This window comes from Planococcus citri, chromosome 2 (genome assembly GCF_950023065.1).
Source record: "Planococcus citri chromosome 2, ihPlaCitr1.1, whole genome shotgun sequence".
Classification (NCBI taxonomy): Eukaryota; Metazoa; Arthropoda; class Insecta; order Hemiptera; family Pseudococcidae; genus Planococcus; species Planococcus citri.
Window position 1 is genome coordinate 5,162,726 of NC_088678.1, and position 20,182 is coordinate 5,182,907.

At 35.6% G+C, this 20,182-nt stretch overlaps 2 protein-coding genes across 5 annotated transcripts in view; both read left to right on the forward strand.

Annotated features, from left to right (window-relative positions):
- Positions 1-20,182, forward strand: part of LOC135837499 (longitudinals lacking protein, isoforms H/M/V-like) — a 186,121-nt gene that overhangs the window by 91,459 nt on the left and 74,480 nt on the right. The window contains exon 6 of one of the 3 annotated variants that reach the window (XM_065352799.1): positions 7,867-9,863. The exons of the other annotated variants lie outside the window; for them this stretch is intronic. Within the exon in view, the coding sequence (XP_065208871.1) occupies positions 7,867-9,275 (1,409 nt within the window). The 3' untranslated portion in view covers positions 9,276-9,863. Of the gene's footprint in view, positions 1-7,866; positions 9,864-20,182 lie in introns of those variants that run through there. 3 annotated transcript variants of the gene reach the window in all.
- On the forward strand, positions 12,290-17,960 carry LOC135837509 (early growth response protein 4-like). Of its 2 annotated transcripts, XM_065352817.1 has the most exons (4): positions 12,290-15,644; positions 15,726-15,889; positions 16,027-16,241; positions 16,500-17,960. In XM_065352817.1, the coding sequence occupies exons 3-4, from the start codon at positions 16,199-16,201 to the stop codon at positions 16,868-16,870; spliced, it is 414 nt and encodes a 137-aa protein (XP_065208889.1). In that variant the 5' UTR covers positions 12,290-15,644; positions 15,726-15,889; positions 16,027-16,198; the 3' UTR covers positions 16,871-17,960. The 2 variants fall into 2 exon arrangements, with proteins under 2 accessions (XP_065208889.1, XP_065208890.1); XM_065352818.1 differs by having other exon boundaries at positions 12,290-15,889.

Genomic DNA, 20,182 nt, shown 5'->3' on the forward strand with positions numbered 1-20,182 from the left:
CTGAAATTTACCAGTAATTTCTTGTAATTTACACTAAATTACTCGTGTTTTACTAGAAATTACCTGAAATTTACCAGTAATTACTCGTAATTTACCCAAAATTACTCGTATTTTACTGATAATTACCTTTGGAATTTACCAGTAATTACCCGTAATTTACCCAAACTTACTCGTATTTTACTGAAAATTACCTTTAATTTACTGAAAATTACCGTAAATTTACCAGTATTGTATTGAAAATTATACAAAATTTACCTGGAATTACCTGTAAATTACCAGTAATGACCAATAATTTTAATTACACTGCATATTACTTCAATTTACTCAAAGTTAATTACCTTTAGAATTTACCAGTAATTACCCGTAATTTACCCAAAATTACTCGTATTTTACTAAAAATTACCGTTAATTTACTAAAAATGACCGTAAATTTACCAGTAATTACTCGTATGTTACTGAAAATTACCCAAAATTTACCGGTAATTACTGGTAATTTTCAATAAAATACCGGTAATTCACCAAGAATTACCTGTAAATTACCAGTAATTACCAATAATGTTAATCACACTAGATATTACTTCAATTTACTCAAAATTATCAGGTATTTACTGAATTCATCTTGCAAGTTACTGAAAATATTCACGAAAATTCTTAAGGACCTTTTAAAGCTTCAAAACGATAATAATGTCTGAAAAATTTTGGGCGGTCTCGTGTCTCGAATGATTTTATTATATTCAAGTTTTGACCACCCCTCCTCTGAAGAGGTCGAGGGGAGGGTAGAAGAGATCGTATCAAATAAAGTCATGTTCGTGTTTAGGGTCGTTGAAAAATTTTGATGGATGTTTCGAAATCAAATTTCAGTTTCGAGCTAAATGTCGTAGAAGTCGAAGGAAATATACGAGATAAATTAAAATGACCATCCTTCCCCCCCCCTCCTTTGAAGGGATCTATTAAAGGCTGGGTAAATGTTGAAAAAAAAATGGAACAAAATCGAAAAACATGACACCAAAAATTGAAGTCTTGTTCGTCGTCGAGTTTATAGTAAGAAATTGCCCAAAATGAATTTCTGCAATTTTTTCGCGCGAAAAACTACGAGTCCATCGAGGTCTTTCTGAAGTCGGTACCCTTCGTATGTGGAGCATGACAAATTTTTAACGCCGGAAAAATCCCATTCCTTGGAAGCTGATCCAGCACACGTTCTTTTTCTAAGGCACCTTTTTACATGTACGCCCCAAAAAAGGTCGTATCTATCCATCGAAATGAGAATATAACCTCGCGCATTAATAATTCTCGTTTTCGCGAATTTTCCCCCCTCCCTGCCCCTCTCCCTCCACCTCTCACCCTACCTATCGGTTTATTTTGGTCTAAATATTCTGAATTGAAAATTCGTCATTTAAACTTCGCCAATCTGTTGAAAAAAAAACAGTGATGGGGCGATGCAAAATTCGTTATCGGATTTAATTTTCAGTTTCTCTGGCAAAATACTGCAGCTTTCGGTTCAGAAATCTGGTATACCTAGTAATTGAACTTCGGACTTAATTTCGCTCATTTTGGTCGAGCAAAAATATTTATCGAAATAACGATTTAAAAAAAACTCGAAGAAATCAGTGGGAAAAGCTCCTTTCCTTATTGAGTGTGTGGAGCAAATTTGTGCCTCGAGACCTCGAAAAATACCGGTGATCGGCTCTCGGATCGGATTCGAATCGCCCCATCACTGATTCGAGGAATTCGTTTGGAAAAAAAGTAGCAATGGAGTGGTTTTTGGCAAAGAAGGGGTTTTAATGCGATCACTTTGTTCTGTTTGCTCGCTCTTTTTTGGCGATTGTTACAGATGGCGAAGAAGGTGAAGAAGAAGACTCGTCTTCGTATTCGGACTGTACAACCCGCACGAGCGTGACCAGCGGCGATACCACCGGCGACTTGTACACCCCCGGGGCTGATATCAGCAACTCGAGCACCAGCGCACCATCGTCATCGGTTGGCGGTGTGCGAAAATCGTCTCGACCGTGTCGCAGCAGAAAAGTCGACACGATGTTGGAGGATAGATCTGGCACGACAGCAGCGGCGACCACCACCACCAACACCACCCCTGCGATGGTGACCAAGAAGAGCAGCATGACCATTGATAAAACGTACCTGGATGGATCGATTCTGTTCTGGTGCGACGTTTGCCAAAGAACCTATCATACGAAGACCGGACTGAATCAGCATAAACGATACGAATGCTGCAAGGAGCCAGCTTTCGCCTGTCCTAGATGCGAAAAACGATTCAAACGTAAAAGTTCGCTGGTACGTCACGCCATCACGTTGCATGATGAGGCCATCTTTCCAACACGTACCAAATTGCTTAGCAAATTAACCGGACAAGGTGATCGAAGTATACTTACCATCGCCGGTAAGCGTACTTCGGCGTAGTCGCGTAGAAGGTCCAAGTCCCCGAAGCCGAAACCCCCCACCCCCCTTTCAAGAAATAACGTCGATTTGACCAAATGGATGTTTTGGACTTTCTATGCCTTCGTGTTTCTTAAAAAATTATCAAATTTGGAAGGGTTATGGCGAAATATGTACGCATTTGGAATCGAAATTTAATGTTGTTTAAGGGCTTTTTATTACGATTTTTTTTTTGTTTTTTGAGAAAAAAATTCACGAGCGAGAAAAAAATAGGGCACGTTGCTTTTTCTGTACCATGACTGTGAAATGCTCGAAATGTGGTTAAAAATTTTGTAAAATTGTTACCTTCTACGCTATCTACTCTAAAAGAATAGCAAACTTACACATTTATGTATATTCAAATTGTATGCTTTAGGTGAGATTACTATTATTTGGCATGTGATACATCGTTATTTATATTTTGGCTTATTGATTAATTTTGCTTCGTTTTTTTTTTTAAACATACTTACGCTTGAAAATTTTTTTTTTATCGGTACGTAATATTTTAATTTAATTTTTCTCGCTGCGAATAATTCTTTTTGACATATTGTGATGTATGTGTTAACTTTTTTGTGTGCTATTTTCTGTGGTGTTCAGCCTGCAATTTGTATCTCTCACGATGTGATATTATTTTTGATACTACTAATTTTGTATGTACTTTTTTTTTATTGCATGTAAATTTTATTAACCTATCGGCCAAAAATGAAGGTTAACGTTACCATTTTTTTTTTGTTTTTTGTTACTACCATTCGAGTTTCGTTACGTAGGCTACGAAGTAAAACACAAAATTTGTGATATTCTTAATGTCAATATTTTTTTGCTCGGTGTGTTCTAAATTTAAGGAATTATTGTTTTTTTTTTCGTCTCGGAATGGATAGCTCGTATGCATGGCCATTAAATGATATTAAATTTGGTGAATTGTGATGATAACGGTGTTATTTTGTGGTGTTGTGTTTCTGGGGTATGGCTGTGGAATAGCATGAGGTATGAGGTATCTCAGATGTTGAAGATGACTGTCTGCTGGTCCGAAGGTTTCGTAAGAGGCAATGAAAGTCTCTTGGAAAACTCGTAATTTCTGGTTCTAATGGTTGCTGAAAAATTTGAAATTCGGAAATCAGAATCTTCGAGCAAGGAATTGGGTACTTGATGGTACATTTTTTTTTACGAATTTCATTTTTCTCAATCACCAAGTTGATTCTCAGGGTTCTCAGGGTGTAAATACAGCAGTTCTGCTAATAAAATCTCATTTTTCAAATTTCATTTTAAAACGCATCAAAAAAAGTTTGAAAATTTGGAAAACGAAAAAACGTAAAATTAAAATGGCGTTTGAAATATGGCCACATCACCCCACCCCCCCTCCAAAAAAATCTCGGGATATTCGAATACATTTTGTGAAAGCGAAAAATCTACTTGTGTAATTTTAATCTTTCCATCCTCCCCCCCCCAAGCCAAAAAAAGAAATCTCAAGTGTAAAATGTACTGTAAATGAAAAATGAAAAACTTGGAATGTTCAAAGACTTTGGAAAAGCAAAAAATAGACATGTTGAATTTTGACCACTCCCCCCCCCCAATTTTTTTGGAATATTCAAAGACTTTAGAAGAACAAAAAATGGACACGTTTAATTTTGACCCCTCACCCCCAATCATTTTTTTGTAATGTTCAAAGACTTCGGGAAAGTGAAAAGTAGTCATGTTAAATTTTTACCTTCCCCTATATGCCCCAAAAAGTGATTTTTTTACAAATTATATTCTGTAAAAAAAAATGAATGGTAAGGAAATTTTCAACACCTTTTCCGCGAAATTTTGTTGACTCCCCCCCCCCCTCATCTTCCATAAAAAAAAGTCGTCAAGTGTGTTGAAATGTTCTGCCATGTCTGTTTTTCAATTTTGAATTTTTTTTTGGACACATTGGTTGCATTTTGCCTCGAAATTATGTAGGTATTTTTATTCTAAATTTTGAAGATTCGTGTGAGATTGACATCAGGGAATAATTCTCTTCCATTCCCTCCCCAGTCCCCACCCATACCTACAGATGATGTGTGTCTCAGAGTTTTTTGAAAACAGCGAAACGTACCCTGGTAAAATAATTCTTCAACACTGAAAAATTGATGATTATTGACTGTTCACAAATTGAAGTTGTTGTTTGTCGTATAAGAAAAAGGTCTCAAAGTGAACGGTGAAGGGAGATGCTGATGAGAGCCTGAAAATACGTATTTCCTCGTTTTTGAACATTTTGTTATATGTAGTGTTGGATATTTTTACGTCTAAAACTTGATGGAAGGTTGTTTGCTTTGATTTTGGTCATGAAAGATTTGAGATGAGCTGAGAAAGTTGGGGTGAGGTTAACTCTGCCCAAATTTTTTCTACAATTTTTTGAGGGTAGTTTGGAAATAAAGTACTGATCTTTGTCCTATTAACTCCAGATTATCCATTTCAAAGTTTTATTCAAAGTAATTGTCGAATCGGACAAATTTAAGCTGATTTTCAAAAATTCTGGCTTAAAAATACCCTCAAATTGGCCTTCGTGAGATGAACATAATTTTCTGATTTAAAGTTTTTTATGTACTCAATTTTGGGTATTCGGTTCACCCCCCTCTTCCTCACCCCTCCTCCCCAAATTTGTGTCAAGATACTGATTGTTTGAAAGGAAAGGATTGGGCCTTTGGGGAACAATGACGTTCAAATTTTGTAAAATAGGAGCCACTTTTTTGACTCCACCCCTCACCCTCTTCCTCTCCCCCCCCCAAATTTGTGTCAAGATACTGATTTTTTGAAAGGAAAGGATTGGGCCTTTGGGGAACAAAGAAGTTCAAATTTTGTAAAATAAGAACCACTTTTTTGACTCCACCCCTCCCCCTCTTCCTCCCCCCCCAAATTTGTGTCAAGATACTGATTTTTTTAAGGAAAGGATTGGGCTTTTGGGGAACAATGAAGTTCAAATTTTGTAAAATAAGAGCCACTTTTTTGACTCCCCCCTCCCCCCAAATTTGTGTCAAGATACTGATTTTTTGAGAGGAAAGGATTGGGCTTTTGGGAAACAATGAAGTTCAAATTTGGTAAAATAAGAGTCACTTTTTTGACTCTACCCCTCCCCCTCTTCCTCCCCCCCCAAATTTGTGTCAAGGTACTGATTTTTTGTAAGGAAAGGATTGGGCCTTTGGGAAACAATGAAGTTCAAATTTTGTAAAATAAGAGCCACTTTTTTTGACTCTACCCCTCCCCCTCTTCCTCCCCCCCCAATTTGTGTCAAGATACTGATTTTTTGAAAGGAAAGGATTGGGCTTTTGGGGAACAATGAAGTTCAAATTTTGTAAAATAAGAGCCACTTTTTTGACTCCACCCCTCCCCCTCTTCCTCCCCCCCCAAATTTGTGTCAAGGTACTGATTTTTTGAAAGGAAAGGATTGGGCTTTTGGGGAACAATGAAGTTCAAATTTTGTAAAATAAGAGCCACTTTTTTGACTCCACCCCTCCCCCTCCCTTCCCCTCCCCTTTCCATCAACTTTTTTGTGTGTAGCTGAAGCTGAAAAGAGGCAGTAAATTGTGAAAATTGTTCCGGAAAATGGGGGGGGGGAGTCTTTCTCTGGAAGAGTGAGAGCCCAGATTCAGTGGTTTGCCAAATTCCACTATGAAAATAAAAATATGAAAGTTGTGGAATATTTTTAGCTCGTTTTTTTTTTGGTCAGCAATTTTATGATGAATGTGAGATGGTGCAATAGAACCAAGACCACTTTGGAGATTTTTCTGTGTTTAAATCTGAGGAGTTTTAGTGATTTGTGATTTGAGTTGGTGGTGAGATCAGTTTAGTGTTCTGCATTCTCATTTATGATGGTTTCATTTCACGATCAATTGAATAATTATAAGATTCATTTTCCATTTAACGCATGCTTTCTAATCAAAAAATGTTTGCAATGCCACCTCATACTCTTTGGAATATTTATCTGAAGAAACAGGCTTTTGGCGTGCAGATTCAGCAAATTTTATACATTAAGCTTATGTGCTTTTCTGGTACTATTTGGAAATATTCGCTAAAGAGCACTTACTTGGCTTCAATGCAAATTTTTGTTTGTTTGTTAATTTTTTTTTTACAGACTTATGCACCCCATGTTGTTTTATCATTTTTTCCAAATTCTATTCGAGATGTTTTTGCTGAAAATTAAGTTCCCAGCCAATCAGGAATTTTTTTCATTTTGTGAACTCACAATCTGATTGGCTGAAAGGTACATTCTGCAGTAAAATTAGAAAATTGGGTCGAGTGCTGTCATATGACCTTGCAAAAGTTGACTGATGATGAAGCTCCCTGGCAATCAGATGTTTTTCCACTTTATAAACACACAATCTGATTAGCTGCAAGTTACTCTCTCACAGATAAAAGTATAAAAGTTGTGAAAATTGAATGCTCTAGTCAGAAACATTATAGGTACATTTTTGTTCTTGAACAGCAACTGCATTTGTTATGTGTACTTGAAAACGAGGTCAACTTCTGCGCATCGTTTCACTGCTTCGCTCCTTGCTTATGCTTGTTGCAGAATTTTTTAAAGTAGGTTGGTACCTAGCTACCTACCTATGTGCGAAACACAATGCGCGCGCATTTCAGTCATCAATAAGTACGTACACTTTTGAAGTGTACATTTTCATCGCGTCAGTACTTCGATTGTTTATTTTGCAATGTACATATTGCTGTAGTTGGTGTGCAATGTACATTGATGAATAATTTGAGCTGTTTCGTGTTCAGGTAGGCGCCGCGAAGGTACAAAAAAAAAAAAATACAATTATGGTTTTCTAATTGTGTATTTTATGTGAGTATATGGTACAATTTGAAAGTTACTTTTATCTTTTTACCAATGTTTATCGTTCTGTTGCACTTTATTCGATGTATTTTCACTTCTGATGTGTCAATTTGCGTTGTGTAGGGTGTAATTTTTTTGCTTGCAGGTGATTTTTTTTAGGATTGTGGTGCAGTTCGAGGTTGTGTGTTTGAGGAATTTTGTTTCAGGTTGTAGATTTGGAGGATGTGATCGAGATCAATGGTTATCTTGGCGGAATATCAGAAATTACTGGCTGTTTGCTGAAATTGTGTTATCATGGCGGTGTTGCAGAAATTATTGGTTGCTTGCTGAAGTTATCAACAGCTGAGAACTGATTTGCTGCGGTGATTCCACTATTAGTTTTTAAGTTTGTATCGTTATTTATTCGAATAAAACACTTACCTCGATTCGTTTCGCATTTTTTCTCACCATTTCCATGAATTTATTTCAAATAAGTAAGTACTAGCATCTTTTTGTTTTTGAAAACTTGTTTGCATGACGCGTGTCCAAACGTGTAGTTTCTCATTTTTTATTAGCTTCGTAGCTTATTCCATTGCTTTTTGATCATTCTTTAAAATTGATTCTACCAATAATTGTATAGTCATTCTGTGAATTGTTTCTTATTACAGAATGTATTCGGGTGAAAACTGAACCAAATGATGTGGAGATGTGTTCTCCATTGGCGTTACAGTTGAACAACTCTGATTGGTCTATCTCACCTTCAAGCGGTTCTTTGTCAGATGATAACGTTCTGAGTCCAGTCAGTGAAAACGAGGTTGAAAGTATCACCGAAGATATCGAAGACAGTAACATTCCGAGTCCAGTCAGTGTGAATGGGGTTGAAAATACTGTCGAAGATGTCGAAGGCAGTTCTGCAATTGCCGACTACAACGAATCGAGTACTATTGCTGCCGACGATACTTCTTCATATAATGGAATGATTGTCGATATCGCTAGCAACGGTGCCGATTCTCAAGTACCTGAAACCAACGAACAGTTCGAGGAAGAACTTTTGGCAGATTCCGCCACCAACATCGGCCAAATCCATCCCAACGTCGAAAATGGCCCGCAAGTTTGCCAAATGATTGTTGAAAACAATCATTCGGAAATCTTCAATGGTCCAACCGACATGATCCATTCGGAGGATGACTTATCCGATATCGAGCTGTGTTTAGAATCACCTGTTGCCTCGCCCCATCCATCGAATCACGTTACCGATACCCACCAAACGGATCAGCACAACGTTCCGAAGCAAGTCGAGGTCATCTCACTCGAACAGAAAGAAGCTGAAATCGATTGCGGAGTAGAACCGTTGTCAGATCGGCTCACCTCCGAGTCTAGCCCAAGTCCCGTCAGCATTTCACCTCCTCCTCCGCACATCGTTACTCCTGCCGAAATGGTCGACCAGTTTATAGCCTCGGCACCGTGGAAGAATCCTCCTCCCACCAAACAGACCTCGGCCAAGTCCAAGACACCGGCCGACGTCGTTAAACACGGATCAGTCATCATTCGAGCTCGTGGAAAGATCTTGCGCAAATCGTCGCGTAAGAAAAATCTCACCAACAAGAAACTAACAGCGAGACGTCGAGATAGCTTCCAAGAATATCTCGAACAAGCCTTCGACTTGAAACCGTTCATGATTCGGCTAGACAGACACCGAAACGAATCCGAAATCAACGAGTCGGAAAAACTACATTTCTTGTCCAATTTCCACCTGAAGAAGAAAAGCGTTTTTCCGCTCTACTCGGAGCACCAGAAACGAGCCGAATTCAACTCTCCTCGTCGTAAACCTCCGTTGAAAGCTAAACGATCTCAGAATAAGAAAGGTGCCGCGAAACCGAAAGCGGTTGCGAGAAAAAGAACTACACCGAAGCCTGATCTCAGTCGATACTCCAGATGCATCCAAGGAGTAATCATCGAAAGATGGGATGAAAACGCTTATAGGAGACCTATCGAAATCCACGATGAACACAGTTACAATTTCAGAGAGAATGAAAACGAACGCAGGTTGTCAACTGATTTCTCCCTGGCAGTGTAACTCTGCCATCCTACGTACTTGGATTACAGTGTGTCATAAATTCGATATTTTTTTATGCACAATGTTGCTCGATTGTCTCCCATACGTAGTGTTAAAATAGTAACCTGTAATGTTTAGCTTTAAATTTCTAATACTTTATGCATTATCTTGTTGTTTTCTCCTTCGTCAGTATTCTACATTTATATATGTAGTATGAAACGAGTACCTTTCATTACCTCGTAAATTTTTATGTAGTGTTTAGAAAAAATGTAAATGTGATATTGGAAAATGGTGGTACTTTCACATAACCGTTTTGCCATACATTTTATATACCTATATCTCTATTAAATTTTATAGGGATATGCTTATTGTGATAATTGAAAAGGTTTCATCTACATTCATAGTCGTATCAGTATATTGTTGCTTTTGATGACAAGTCGCTTGTTTGTTTGTATAAATTTACATGGTGCGGTATGTGTGCCTTGTTCCCCTCCCCCATCCCCCCTTTCCATTGAATATATATATATGGGTGGCTAGGTCTCAGTATCTATCGCAAATGGATCCAATTTTTTAACATTATATTGTAAGTTTTCCAATTTTTTTCCCTTTTTGTTATGTAAAATTTTGTTGCTAACTTTTTAACGTTGCATTTTTTTTTACATACGGTACTGATTTAAATAAAATTCTTGGGGGGGAGGGGGCTTTATTTTCTATAGTTTTATGAAAATTGGTTTTTCAAAAATCCACGATGAATGTTTTCATCTTGTTTCCTATGAAAAAGTCTGCCTAAAAATAATTTTATTCCCCCTTTTTTTGTCAGCAATGTACAACTATTTTCATGAAAAATGTTTGTTTTTAAGCTCATATCAATTGTTTATTTTTGAAAATTTAGAAAAAAAAGTTCGGTTTAGAAATTGATGCAAGAATTTGCAAATTTCAAAGTTAGATTGAAATTAAGTAGGTAACTTGATGTGATCAAGTTGTTATATCATGTCTTTGGTTGTGTTGAAAGTTATGAGAATAATCGACTTTCAAATAAAAATAGAGTTTTTAAGAAATTTTCTTTTAAAATATTTAATACCAGATGAGCTCTCTATCATTACATATTTTTATTTCTTAAGATAATTAATTCGAATTGAGAGTGTTTGTTCAATTCGCATTTTGATGTTTATTCTTCTTTCTTTGGTACTTTGAATTTATTTTCAAAGTCCATAAATTGTTACGTTCATTTGTGAAGTATAATAAAGAATGTTATACTTTCTAGTTTTATTTCAAATCCTACCTAGTTACCGGTGTTTGAACATCATTTAGGTGGGATGTGTGGGTAGCTTTAATTATCTAAATCATTTTTAGTGGAGGCAAATTAGCATCATATTTCGAAAATAAAAACATTTTTGGCTACCCAAGATTTTATGATGAAAAATTGTCAAGGGTGGTCCCCTGAATAATCCCTGAGAACTACCACCCCACAGACCCCTAGCTAATTTTTTTATGGGGGGTTGAACCCCCCCAAAATGGGTTTTTTGCACTTTTATCCTCATGGGTTGATTTTACGTCGAATATAGCTTTATTTTTGAATTCTACGTTAAATTTCCGATCTATTGATATATCAACTGTCTTTCTCCCCCCAAGGGGGGTGGAACTACAACCATTCAAAAAAGGGGGGTTTCCTAAAAATACATAAAGGATATAGGCGCCTGAGGAGGGTGAAATGGTCCCCGAAAGCGTTCGAGTTGATATCAGCATGGAAGGTGGGTCCCATCGAGAAACTACCGCGTGAAAAATTTCAGATCCACACCACCTCCCCTTTTTGGGGAACCCCCCTTTTCTGAAATTTCAATAGCACTTTTCTCAGCCCCATATTACCCGATTTTGAAAATTTTTCAATATGTTATGTATATCCTTAGTAGGTATCCCCTCAGAAATTTTCAACCCCCTCCCCTCGTATTTACTCTACAAAATCGTGTAAAAATGTGTTTAAGGGAGGGTTGAGGGTAAAATGGGAATTTTGAGGAAATCACCAAGTATTAATAAGTGGGGTGTCGTTTTCTTATGATTCGATACAGCTGAGTACGAATATGACGTCAGATTTTTTGCTGCACTCATCTACCCCTCTCCAGAGCAGTTAGCCCCCTCAATTTTCACTATTGATAAAAACCATAAAACAAGCTGAAAAACGGTATTTTGAGGGGTAAATACGAGGGGAGGGGGTTGAAAATTTCTGAGGGGATACCTACTAAGGATATACATAACATATTGAAAAATTTTCAAAATCGGGTAATATGGGGCTGAGAAAAGTGCTATTGAAATTTCAGAAAAGAAAGGTTCCCCAAAAAGGGGAGGTGGTGTGGATCTGAAATTTTTCACGCGGTAGTTTCTCGATGGTACCCACCTTCTATACTAGTATCAACCCGAACGCTCTTGGGGGCCATTTCACCCCTCTTACGCGCCGATAGCCTTTTTGTGTTTTTTAGAAACCCCCTCCAATTTCAATGGTTCTAGCCCCACCCCCCTTGGGGTTAGAAGGACAGTTGATATATCACTAGATCGGAAATTTGACGTAGAATTCAAAAATAAAGCTATATTCGACGTAAAATCAACCCATGAGGATAAAAGTGCAAAAAACCCATTTTGGGGGGTTCAACCCCCCATAAAAAAATTAGCTAGGGGTCTGTGGGGTGGTAGTTCTCAGGGATTATTCAGGGGACCACCCTTGACAATTTTTCATCATAAAATCTTGGGTAGCCAAAAATGTTTTTATTTTTTCTTATTTGCCTCCACTATTTGGAACAATTCATTAAAAAAATATAAAATTCCAAATTTTTTTGAAATTTCATCGCTTTTTGGTGTTTTTTGAAGTTGAATTTCGTACTTTTTCAGTTTTTTTAAATTACATTTAGTCTTTTATGTTTTGAACACTTTTTTCTTCTATAAAATTTTACAAAAATTTCACCATCTTTTGCCAATTTTCACCAATTTTAAATCTTTATTTTGTGTTTTCATTATGATTTTGTTTTATCACCAATTTTAAATCTTTATTTTGTGTTTTCATATGATTTTGTTTTAACATCTTTAAAACATTTCCATCCAATTTTTGTTGAATTTTGCTGAAGTTTTGTGCTAAGATTAGTAAACTATGTGTAACCAGAAGAAATGCTCTATTTCCCCACTTTCTTTTATAATAAGTGATAAAATTTGCACATAAGAAGATACAAATGGTCTTTCTCAGCGCATTGCATTCCATTAACTGAATTATTCCACTATTGGCAATTTACTGAAATTCAAATTTGCCACCACTAAAATTTTTTTTCCACAAAATTGAAGGAATTCCAAATCACTATAACTGGGAAAAAATTTAAATTCCAAATTAACACAAAAACATTATTCTCAAAATCATCACAAACAATGCCACAAAAAGTGTATAATGGATGAGAGCAAGAAGGGTGATCTCGATGTAAATGAAATTGGAGTCAGAATATGCCCAACATATGACCCCCACTTGCAAATTACCAATCACACAATAGGTTAGGTAGGTATAAGCAACTCTGGAGCAGGTGGAAAGAAACCACCTCTTGCGGTTATAGGACTCCATGATGATGATGATGATGATGATGATAACACTTTATATGCAATGAATGGGCAATATAAATTTGCAACATAATGAGTGGTAATGATAATGATTTTTTTTAAAATCAAAAATTAGTACTGCCCCTTTCCTCAGCACCAATCCGTCAAGGTATTTTACTCTATAGTAATACAGTGAACACGGCTTAATGTTGATCACGTTTGTTCCAGCCCAATTGGAAAAAAAGTGAATTTTTTGGACAATAATTTTCAAGGTGCTTATTTGGACATAGTTTACAAACACATCATACCTCTGAAAAGTGCATCAACAGTCATTGAATTAAAATTTTGTAAAAATTGCCAGAAAAAGTGTTGAAAATAGGTTAAATTAAAATGTCAAAAAATTATAAAAAAGTATTAAAAATGATGTCAATCAGAAAAAACTTCTGAAATTTTGGAAAAATTAGACAAGAACAGTGAAAAAGTGTTGAAAACATCTTAAAATTACATAAGAACACAAAAAGTCCCATTAAAATCAGTTGAAAATGATAACATTATCCAATGCTCTGATCACAATAACTTATAGAATTTTATGTATGCAATTAGATATAAAAGATTGGGAGCGAACAATTTTAATAACATTAACAGTGATAATAATAAGCAGCTTTCACTGTATACTTACTTTCCTAGGCATTTCAATATACTTGAAAAATGACGCAAAAAAGTACAAAAACCCGTTAAAAGTGTAAGTATGATCTTCACGTAATTTGTACAAAATTTTGAAAGGAGTTTCAAAATGAAAAAAAAATCAAACCAAGAAACCTCGTGGTTGAAATATTTTTGCACATCTATTTTTCTGTAACAAAGAAAACTGAATAGGTACAGTAAAAGCTCGTTATAACACTTTCAGTTACAACGCTGATTTCCTCCAGTACCTAGACAACCCCATTTAAACCAATGTAAAATTAATCGCAATATAATGCTCATCAGTGATTATAATTTTTTGCAACAAAAAAGCGTACTTTCATGTAAAAAATTCTCATTTTCTGAAAAATTGTGGCCGCAACAACAGTTTTTTTTTGCAATTTTTGCAGGTTTGATTATAAAAAAAGTAAAAAACAACCTTTGAGTATGAATATAATGATGATATGGAGGGATAAAAATGCAGCTTCAGAGGTTCGCCTCTAGAGCATTCTGAATGTGGTCAATCGCATACCCAAACATGAGAATTCAGGTGACAAGGAGTGAAGAGTTTTCACTTCCTTCACTCCTCATTACCCAAATCCTCTTGTTTGGGTATGCAAATGACCATGTTCAGAGCGCTCTAGAGGTGAAACCGTACATATGCGAAAAACCTGGGTTTTTATCCCTCCATATCATCATTATATTTTTACTCAAAGAAAACAACTTTTATGGCAAAATTTTGCTAAAAAATCTATTTTTCAACTTTCAACAGTTTCAGTTCATACAAACAAGTAAAATTATTTTTGATTTTGGCCAAAAAAAAGTGAGATTTTTTGATAAACTTATCAAACTTTAATAGTAGCTTGATTACAATTCTTACAAAAAAGGCAGGTAAGTACCTAAAGTTTTTACAAAAGAGTAGAGTTCTAGATTTTTCATCATAATCTTGAGATGAGGTTCACGTTTCCACTTCTTTTATTACGCTCTTTTTGCTTTAAAATGAGAATTCGCAGTATTATGCTCATCAGCGTTAAAATGAGACTTTTGCTTATAACGTGTTTCGGCTTATAACAGTTTTTTTCCCCGGTCCCTTGAGGAGCGTTATAACGAGCTTTTACTGTATTGTCATACGAAAAAGATCTGAAAAAACACAAAATTTGGTTTTTTGGATTTGATAGACACCCTGTTCATGAATTCTTCGCATTTTGTAAATTTTACTCATCTTGAATGTTGGATCTTTTCAAGTACCTGTAAGGAATTAGCAACCGTGAAAGTAAGTTGAAAATAAAATTGGCAACATGGCAATTGATGTGATTCTGGCTCATGCGCAATGTTCTCATTTGCCATTATTTGGTAGGAAATATTAGTTGGTAATGAATTTATAAGCATATTCTAGGGGTAGGTCGGTTAAAGTCAAAAATATTTTCAGAATTGTTCTCACTGTCACTAGTTTCTGGTTTGATAAGAGAACCAGTTTCCATAGTCTTTCCTTTACTGATGGAATTACAAAAGAGCCATTTTATATCATCTTTGTCCTGTGATTCTGATAAGAAAACCGGTTTCCATTAAGTATCTTTTTCTTTATTATACTGATTTGATGGTATTTCAAAAGGGCCATTTCATTTCATTATCTTTATCCTGTGATTTTGATAAGAAAACCAGTTTCCATTGTCTTTTCTTCTGTGGGAATGTTGATTTGAGTTTATTTCCAAAGGGCTGTTCTATCTCATTGTCAATTCTTCCAGGGTTTGCCCTGTGATTATGATAAGAAAACCAGTGTCCTCTGTCTTTCTTTAGTATGCTGATTTGAGGTATCTTCTTATCAGTGTTTCCCAGCTCAACAAATTTCCTGACTCATGTGATTCTTTGATCTCTCTTCTAACATCTGCCGTGTTGCCAACTTGTCAGTTCAATTGAATTTTATTTTTGGAAAGAACATCTATGTATGTTCATTGAAACACACAGTAAAATTCTGCAGATATTCGCTAATCTTATGAATATTTCAGTTCTTTTCAGTATTGGAGTCAACTTCCTGATTGACATCAAATTGTGCACTCTTCCCATTTGACATCCCACCAACTTAGCTCATGGGTTATGCAATGAATTGACAATCAGCTTCAGCTTCTTGATCAACGTTGATATGTATTCTCAATTTTCCCTATTTTTGGATTATAAATTTGTAGTTTGCAGTATACATGCTGATAACACTAAACTTTTCTATAGGTTACTGCAGATTCTTCGCTGTCCAGTTGGGCCATTCTTTTGAATTGAGGAAATGTTTTGTTAGAAGTTGATATGTAAATATTGGAATGTATCCACTATCCAGTTGATCTATATTCGAGGAGAATTGGAGTGTATGTGGTAGTTCCTTGGCAGATCATGTTGAGGTAGGTCACAAAAAGCTGATGATCATTGTAGAAGAGAAAAAAATACTGATAATCGAATACTGATCCATGAGCGAGTGATCATTTGTGATTAATTCTGATCAGTCTGTGACAATAACGAAGCTAGTTTTTTGTTTCAGATTCGGCTATTTCGAGCAATAATCCGACAGAAAAATGGTGGAAATGTGTTATATCATCTAATTAAACACTATTTACACCGCATACCTCTAGACCTTCACCTTTACGTTAAATCAAGACCACTTAGCGTATATGTAATTGTGCTTTAAGTCGCTGCTACTAACACTTCGCTTAATGCATGGAGGTTTTGTTACGGATCGCTTTTCTATTCCCTTGGGTAAGTTTTTAACAACTAAAAGGCACAATTCATCGAATCTCGTGTCTTATTAATGTACGATATAGCGCCAAAAAAATGTTTACTTTGTAACTATCTCGACACTCTGTGGCTCTTTAACACTTGGGATCTATGTTCTAACCATGGAATTATACGATATCTGACTCACTTTTATTTCGGAGATGGGCGGTTTTTAATTTTTTCGGTGGATGACTATGAAAGATGACAGTCGCCTGATGAAACTTTATTCTATACTTTCAGCTGGATTAATAGCCGGAGCTTCGGGTGTAGCTCCTTTATATTCGGTAGTAAGAGCGGCGGCTGCAGCAGCTGACTCGCTCACCCAAGAACGTCTCCAGTACTGGACTAGATTCGATCCGTATTCGTTTTCAGCCGTCGCACCAGCCAATCCAGCGGTCGCCGATGGTCGTTTTTTCTGCCCCAAGTGTCCGCGAAGTTATCGTAACAAGAATCACTTGTATAGGCATATTCGTTACGAGTGTGATCGAAAGAAACAATACAGATGTGGTATTTGCTTGAAGGATTTCTATAGAAGAGATAATCTCAAAACTCATATCAATTATAAGCACGCCGCTTTCCTCAGGAGTCTTAAAGCTGAGTCTAAAGCTTAACTTGGTCCGACCATAATATTCCTAAAAATATGTATGTTTTTAAGTTTATTTTTGTTAAACCCTAAAAATTTTGAATCGAAGAGTGCAATACTCGCCAACTTTCATGTACTTCGAAAATTTTTTATTGTGTAATATTTTTATTTATACCTATTCCGAACGATAAATTATTTTTTAAGTTAATCATTATACTGTATGTGGATTTCATACATTCCAAATTTTTTTTTACATATGGCCTATGGTAAGTTTAGGCTTGACTGAATCAAGCACACAACACGTGGTGTGCATTTACTCGAATTTTTATTCTGTGTTACGTAATTTGCAACTTTTGAAAAATGTTGATTTTTTTATTCTCATTTAACGAAGGCGATCGCCAATCAATTCCATTTTGTTACTAATTTTATTTTATTTTAATTTTTTTTTCTTTATCTTATTGTTGCAAATTATATTTTGTACATTGGTTACCTACCTTAGATATTCTCTCGATTTAAAAAATGTTGTGCAATATTAACATTTGTGCTTCCAATGTGCAATTTGATTGTTGTTAGAGGTCGTTTATTAAACGACGCGTTAATATTTTTTGTAAGTAATTCTCGGGTTTTGGCAGGTTTTTTGTTTAATTTAATTTTTTTTCTTTTTTTTTTCATTTACTATGTTAATCATCACTTTATACGTTAGACGTTATAATGTTATGTAATTTTGATATAATTCGAGTTTATTTTTCCTACAAACCAAATTGTCTGAAAATGAAAATTATTTCTTTGTGAGTTAAAATCAATCGATTGTCAATTATAGACTGTGATCCGTACATTCCTTGTTACTACCTTTGCTCATTATTTTTTCGTTTTTTTTTTTTGGCAGCTGTTTTTTTAAAAATTTACTTCAAAGAAGGTGCTTTTTGAATCCAATTCAATAATAGGTCTCAATTGTTTTTTTTTTTAAGAATTTTGTATCATTTTTTTTTCTATTTTATGGTTTAAAATATTCTTTTTTATTATATTTTTCGTTGGTAGGTTTTATTTTTATAGTATTATTTTTAACGGGAGTATTGTGAAGGTACTTAATATTTTATTATTAAATGTGTATTCAGGTTTATCGTTGTTAATTTTTTGGTTTCATTTGGAAGTCGAATTGTTTCAAGGTTGAAATGTTATGAAATTTTTTGAGATTGCCAGCACGGATCGTTTCATAGGTTTTCGAGGATACTGAATAAAAAATAGCTGATATTTGTATTCAGCATACCCGAAAACGTAGCAAACCATAGGTATGTCACACGATTTTTTCAAGTTTTATGGATTTTTGGTCTCCGATTGGGGGGGGGGGGCGTTGGAGGGACCGAATCAAAAAAATGAGTGCATTTTCGTATTCAGAGTACTCAAAAACATAAGAAACCATTTATGTCACACGATTTTTTCAGTTTTTAGGGATTTTGAGGGCCCAATGAGAGTGTTGCAGGGATCAAATCATAAAAATGAGTTGATATTCGTATTCAGCACCCTCGAAAACCTTGGAGACGATATGCCACACGATATTTGACAATTTTTTATATATTGACCAAAATTTTGGGGCTCTAGCTCTGCCCCCTCTTCCAAAATTGTTTTGGCGAATTCAAAGTTTTGAATTTTGTGGCAATTTTTTTCGTAAGTACTTCCAAAATCCAGGAAGTATACGTTTATGTAATATTCACAGCTATAGACTTGATGTGATATGATTCGCAAAACGGCGTTGGGGGCAGGGGCAGGAGCCCCAAAATTTTGGTCAGCGGGTAAAAAAATGTCAAATATCGTGTGGCATATCGTTTCCTACGTTTTCAAGGACGCTGAATCTGAATGTCAACTCAGTTTTTTGATTTGACCCCTCCAGCGCCCTTATTGGCTCCCTAATTTTCTGAAAATTGAAAAAATCGTGTGACATGTGGTTTATTAGGTTTTTGGGGGTGCTGAATGCAAATATCGACTAATTTTTTTGATTTGGTCCCTTCAGCGCTCTCATTGACCCCCCCCACCCAATTCCTTAAAACTGAGAAAATCGTATGACATGTGGTTCATTAGGTTTTTGAGGGTGCTGGATTCCAATATCGACTCATTTTTTTGATTAGACCCCTCCAACACTCCCCACTCTCATTCTTCTCTATTTCCTGCAAAAATCGTGTGATAGTACCAATTTATTTTTGACTGGAAGTTTAGTCATTTGGTTATAAAATTGTAGAGAATAACCAGTCGAACCAGTTTTGGTTTCTGAAAATTCGCAATCTGGGTGAACATTTTTCTGGATGGACTTCCAAAATTGGTTTTTTGTTCCAGACTCACAATTTGTGTTCACAAGTATGTTTTTGTTGTTTGAAATTTAACTAATCCGGTTTCAACCAGAATGTTCATCTCGAATTTTGGCGTAGCTTTTGAAAAAATATGATGGAAATTCTGAGTCCTTCTCCCGAATTATTATCACTCAGGTCCCAGATGAGTTCAAAATTTGGAAATATGTTGAGAAAAATCTAAACTTTTGGAATTTTTTTTGCAAATGTTTCCATCTTTATTGTTTACAGATTATTTTAGGCAACGAAAAACCCACCAATGAAGATTGAAAAGTATTTGTTGTATGTAATCATGATTTTGCGCGTAGGGTTTGCAATGAATGTGAAAGCTTTCATCAATGTTGCCAACGCATATCCGTAGATATTCATTAAGATTCACTCGCACCATTATTAACTCGCCGCTATAATTATTCATTTTCAGAATCAGAATCAGAATCTACAAAACTGGAACTCATGGATGTGGTTTCGTTGAAAGAGTTCGTCGAAAACTCTAGTTTCGCTATCGAGAACGTGCCAACGATCGAACCTTGCGACTTGCAAGACGAAGTCACCAGATATTTCCTATGCCCAAATTGCCCTCGATCTTATAAACATAAGCGAACTTTACAAGCTCATTTAAGACTCGAATGTGGCGTAGCTCCGCAATTCAGATGCTCCATATGTTCGAAAAATTTCGCCAGAAAACGATCTCTACGGATACATTTGAATAGTATACATAATATTGCAGTGGATACCTAAATGCTAAATATACGTAGTGGCAATACTGTGATTTATTTTATTATTACTTACACGAGTCTGTAATTTCGAGATGATATTTTTTAGCTCCTTTTTTTTCAAAATGCATATACTTGTCTTATATTGCAGAGTAAAATTATTATTGCCTTCATTATGTAGGTATAAATTTATTTATTGTATTTTATTTGTTTCTTCTTTTTTTTCGAAGACAATAAATTCTATCTGTTCGTGTTGCATGTTTCAGTGTTTTTGTGGTGTTACTAACT